This window comes from Caretta caretta, chromosome 12, assembly GCF_965140235.1.
Source record: "Caretta caretta isolate rCarCar2 chromosome 12, rCarCar1.hap1, whole genome shotgun sequence".
Lineage (NCBI taxonomy): Eukaryota > Metazoa > Chordata > Testudines > Cheloniidae > Caretta > Caretta caretta.
In genome coordinates this window covers 7,777,208-7,782,209 of record NC_134217.1, presented here as the reverse complement: position 1 = coordinate 7,782,209, position 5,002 = coordinate 7,777,208, and the positions used below count along the sequence as shown (strand labels likewise).

General features: G+C 47.4%; 1 protein-coding gene across 1 annotated transcript; it reads left to right on the top strand.

Moving 5' to 3' along the window:
* The first annotated feature begins 696 nt into the window (after window positions 1–696).
* Window positions 697–3,320, top strand: LOC125620643 (C-C motif chemokine 17). The gene is made up of 3 exons (XM_048816624.2): window positions 697–839; window positions 2,185–2,299; window positions 2,944–3,320. Exons 1-3 carry the CDS (start codon window positions 773–775, stop codon window positions 3,062–3,064), a joined length of 303 nt encoding a protein of 100 aa, XP_048672581.1. The 5' UTR covers window positions 697–772; the 3' UTR covers window positions 3,065–3,320.
* The last annotated feature ends 1,682 nt before the right edge of the window (window positions 3,321–5,002 follow it).

Sequence of the window (5,002 nt, the reverse complement as noted above, 5' to 3'; positions counted from 1 at the left end):
CATGATATAAACTGGTCACCAGCTGAGCTCAGGAAGACCCTTCCACCTATTGTATAGGTTTGCGCAATTAATGGGGATGTGAAATGTGATCAGCCCTGTTGCTGGAAGCACGAGGTACCGATTTTATCTTGAACCAAGTCTAATTTAAGTTTTAGCACTAGAAAGCTTTTTATCTTTATTTCTCTTGTAACTATTTCTGGCTTCAATGCCTTGTACTTGGCACTCACTTAAAATCTCTCTCTTTGTAGTTAAATAAAACGATTTTATTCTTTAATCAAAACTAATCCAGTGGTATGGTTCAACTGGGCAGGGTGGTAACTCCATTTAAAGTAGCAGACTGCTCGATATTATTTCCTTACGGGGTGACAGAGCTAAAATAGCTGAACTGCCCAAAAAAGGGCTGGATACACCTTTTTGTGCAGGAAATCCAGGACTGGGAGTGTGTGGAGGTCACCCTGCAAGTGGTAGCCAAAGCTGGCAGAAGCCAGGCTCTCAGAACACTGGCTAGTTTACTCAGAATGCAGAAGTGAGGTGTTCTGGTTTCCAGGGCTGTTCTCAGGGTTTCCTTCCTCATGAGTTAAAATCAGACACATTTTGTGGAATCTCTCCACACTTTCCGGGTTGGTTTTTCTCCTGAACTCTGCCACGTGGCTTGTGAAGGCAGCACAGACAGAATAAATTGCCTGCCTTTGCCTCCAAGGTCTAACTTCACAGCTTTCTGGGGAAGAAAGGAACAGTTCTACAGCAGAAGACAACCCACTCCAAAGTTACCATGATCAGCCTGAGGACAGCTCTCCTAGCCGCCTTCATCCTGGGGGTTTCTTATCAATATGCAACAGGTAAGTAGGAACCTTGATACAGGAGTAGAGGCCAGATCCTCAACTGGTGTAGACAGGAGTAGTTCCATTGAAATCTGTGGACCTATATCGATTTACATCAGCCAAGGTTCTAGCCCCAAGTGTCTGGAATTAGGGAGTTGGTGGCCTGCAGCCGTGGTTTTTGGGAGGGTTATAGAAACCACCTTAGAGAATAATAGTAGAGAAAAATAGACTAGACATAATTCAGCCCTGAACTGAGCAGGTCCAGCTCTCAACGGAGTCAATGGAAATTGCACCCACTTATGGCAGGGCTGAATATAAACATTAAGATTTTATGCCTTCCTCTTTTATTAACGAGATTTGCATGTAAATAGGATCTGTGTTTAAGGGTTCATCTCCTCTTGCTGCTAGTCCCCCATTTGATTGCCATACTCCTTTTGTGACCTTATGATCATTCCCAGGGCAAGTAATTGTGACATGACAGACACAGGATTCTGACTTCAGGTTGGGGTTACACAGCAGCAGAGAGCAAGCTTTTAGGAAACAAAAATCTGTTTTCATGGAAGTGTCCTTAAGTACTAGAGAATAAAGGGAGGGAAAGCCAAAATAATACATTTCAGCAAATTTGTTTCTAATGACTATAATGTACTGGCTACTGTGTATTTGAACCACTGCCCCCTACAGCATGGAATTAGTTTTATTCAACTGTGTGTCATGTGTCCTATACTGCTAACAGTTAATGGAGAGTTTCCTTTAGTTTAAGTGCTAAACTAAAGGCTGGGCTTTTTTGAATCAGGAGAATCTGACCCACAGTTTCCAAAGTGCCAAGTTAGTTTGGGTACCTGAAGTTCTGGGTAAACAAAGGGAGACATTTTCCAGGGGTCTAGTTTTCAGATGTGGGGTGCTCAGCACCTTCTGAAAAGCAGGCCTCTTGAAGGCATCTCAAGTTGTGCACCCAAAATCATTGAAATCATTAGTCTGTTTGGAGAATCACAGCCAGAGCTGAGCTCAAACCAGTGTAGCTGTGAAATTCATTGTAGCCAGAGTGCGTCTCAGAATGACACCAGTGAAGTACCAGGTGGCCCAGGTGTGTTCCCATATGCAGCTTCGCCATTAACTTTAACTTGCGCTTTCAGATTCAGGTCTCCAATACAGTAGCCAAAATGGACAGAGATTCTTAAACTTAACTGCCTTTAGTACCTGCATCTTAACCTGGGAATTCCCACTCCTGTGGAGACTGTGTTTTCACTGGTTTAATGTAGTTTTTCGGAGGTGACTAAAAGGGAGAACAAAGACCCTGAGAAATCCCAATACCAGTCAGTTCTAATGCAATGGCTTTGGGATTAACTAACTCTCTCTTTCACAGCCAAATCACCTACTCCCAAGGAATGTTGCTTTGATTACGTGACTGGAGCCATTCAGCTTGCTAAACTGGTGGATTTCTACAATACCCCCAGCGAGTGTCACTTACAAGCTGTTGTGTAAGTAAAGACCACCCCCTCCAGGGGCTGATTGTCCTCCGACCCTGTTACAGCGCACCTCACTGGCAAGCCAGAGAGGGTGTCAGCTTGAGATGCCAGCTGTCACATCAGGTTACAGAGACCCCAGGGTCACCTTAAGCTCTTGTATACGGGAGGTTTTCTTTATAAAAAGAGTGGTTTCAGAGTAGCAGCTGTGTTAGTCTGAATCCAGAAAAAGAACAGGAGGACTTGCGGCACCTTAGAGACTCACCAATTTATTTGAGCATATGCTTTCGTGAGCTACAGCTCACACTGTGTAATCTCCAGAAGTGAGAAGTAATTTTGCTGCAGGGTATTATTGAAAGAAACGGCCTAGCAAGACTCAAGAGGGTGAGCTATCTGTATGAACGGCATAGCACTTATTAATACTAATTTGCATTATTATTGCATCTAAAGGCCCCAGTCTTGATCATGGCCGCAATGTGCCGGGCACTGTAGATACGTATATAAATTATAGTCCCTGCTCCAAAGTGTTTACAATCTAAATCGACAAGACAGACAAGGGTGTGGGAAACTGATGCAAGGAAAGGGTAGGACAGGATGTTTCCAAATAAAAATACAAAGGCACCCCTTTAAAATGAGCTCTCTTGCTTTTCCATTTGCAGGTTGGAGACCCGTGCTGACCGCAAGGTCTGTGCTGACCCCTCAAAGCCTTGGGTGAAGAGGGCAATCAGAACCTTGCAGGCAAAGAGGAAACAAACCTCACGTTCTGAGAACCACAAATAAACGCTCCACCCCAGACCCTACTGCCTCCCCTTGTCTCTGAACATTTCCTGTCTTCATTCCATATACCTCACTGGACTGTTCTTGATTCAGCACTGACAGACAGATAGCTCAGTCCTGAGAGAGCGAGCTCTGTGCACTTACAGAAGGACACACCGTGCAGTGCAGCCAGATACGCTGTGTTTCAGACTGTAAGTGTCCTTGCAAGAACACCCACAAGCTGTAACAGACGCACAAATAATAAAGCTTCATTGCTACACTCCAAGCGTTTGTGGTTTTTCATGCTCCTCACAGGTTGGCATTAACGGCTGGTCGGGCTGATTCATTGAAAGAGCCACAATCAGGAAGCCTCATTGGGGGGGAGGGGGGGCTCCTTTCTGTCAAACTCCCAGCTCCAGCAGCAGGGGGCAGTGCTGCAGCTTATTGCACTTGTGCACAGCAAAGGAGGCCAGTAGGGGGCAGGCCAGGGGGTAGGAATTTAAAAAAAAAAAAAAAAGCCACCACCCAATCAAAGGTAATTCCTCATGGCACGATATGCATGTGCCCTGGGCAACTGGCTCCCTTGTCAAAGAGGTGTTTGATCAAGGGAAGCTACAGATCAGTGAAATGCTGCCCGGCCTCCAGCTTCTCATCTCTGGCACCTGCCTTCAAACAGGGTGATGCAGAGTTTAGCCCAGTGGTTCTCAAACTCTTATACTGGTGCCTCTGAGACAGACCCCCTCTCCCCCCCGTGTTATAGATTATAAATTAAAAACACTTTTTATATATTTAACATGCTGGAGGCAAAGAGGGGTTTGGGGTGGAGACTGGCAGCTCACAACCCCCCACGTAATAACCTCGCGATCCCCTGAGGGGTCCTGGCCCCCAGTTTGAGAACCCCTGGTTTAGCCCAATCCTTCAACAGAGCCAGGGATATTCCCCATCTGTGACTACTTCACTGCCATTGCCGGACCATTTATTCTTATAGGTCCATCCTGCGTGTAGTCACAGGTTACCTCCATCCCCATGGGAGTCACTCCTCTGCACTCATTTTGCACCCCCCAATATCTCTCCACTGTTTGCCTCCACACAAAAGGAGGGGCTGCCATTTCTCCACAGGCGTGGCCCACGGGATTAGGGGGCCAGCAAAGCAGGTGAAAGCCCAGGTAGAGGTGCACCACCGGGGCTGTAAGGTAGCAGGAACTGGCTTCCCTGTATAAGCCATAGGCCTGGGGTGGAGCCATAAAATCCGCTTAGTGTATTTCTGTGGCGCGTGCCAAAAAGTTCATATAAACACACACACACACACACACACACACACAGGAGAAAAGGAGATTTTTGAATGCTCCAGCACTCAGCTGGGCAGTGAGATCTTTGCTAGCACAGCTGCTAAGGGTTACAGGTTGTCCCAGGTCACACCACGGATCAGAGGCAAAACCAGGACTGGACACAAAATCCCCTGACTCCCAGGCCAGTGCCCTATTCTTTGGGCCACACTGCCATCCTGTGGGCAAAGGGGGGAATTGAGCTCTTCCAGGAAGTGCTTAAGAATGAGGACACAGCCCCGCCGCTGACCCTCTTCCCCTCAGCTCCCTGGAAAGAGCCCTGCCCGTCAGCACCACATAGATAGAAACCCTGCCCCCACCTCAGCTTCATGGCTAAACCTGTCTCCCCCCAGCCCCTATTTGCTTGCTCTCACAACCTCAGTACATTTAGAAAGGATTTGGAGTGACAAAATGCGCGTGGAAAAAGAGACTCCCCAAGCCCCATAAGCACAGCAAGCTCACTGGGGTGCACAGCCCAGAGGGAACGGCCCCTGATGGCCTCTCCGGGGGAGGCAGATAGCATGCACGAGGGAGCGGAGTTGATAATGGAGGGAAAAGCAGCCCACACATGCCAGGAGCGCTACAGTCCAGCAAACAGAGATACATGAAGAGAAGAGTGAGGCGGGATTTGATAGCA

Excerpts from the sequence above, each read along its gene's own strand:
- LOC125620643 (XM_048816624.2), top strand. The coding sequence starts at position 773 with ATGATCAGCCTGAGGACAGCTCTCCTAGCCGCCTTCATCCTGGGGGTT. Across the intron at positions 840-2,184 it reads TTCTTATCAATATGCAACAG|CCAAATCACCTACTCCCAAG; the intron begins GTAAGTAGGAAC and ends TCTCTTTCACAG. Across the intron at positions 2,300-2,943 it reads TGTCACTTACAAGCTGTTGT|GTTGGAGACCCGTGCTGACC; the intron begins GTAAGTAAAGAC and ends TTCCATTTGCAG.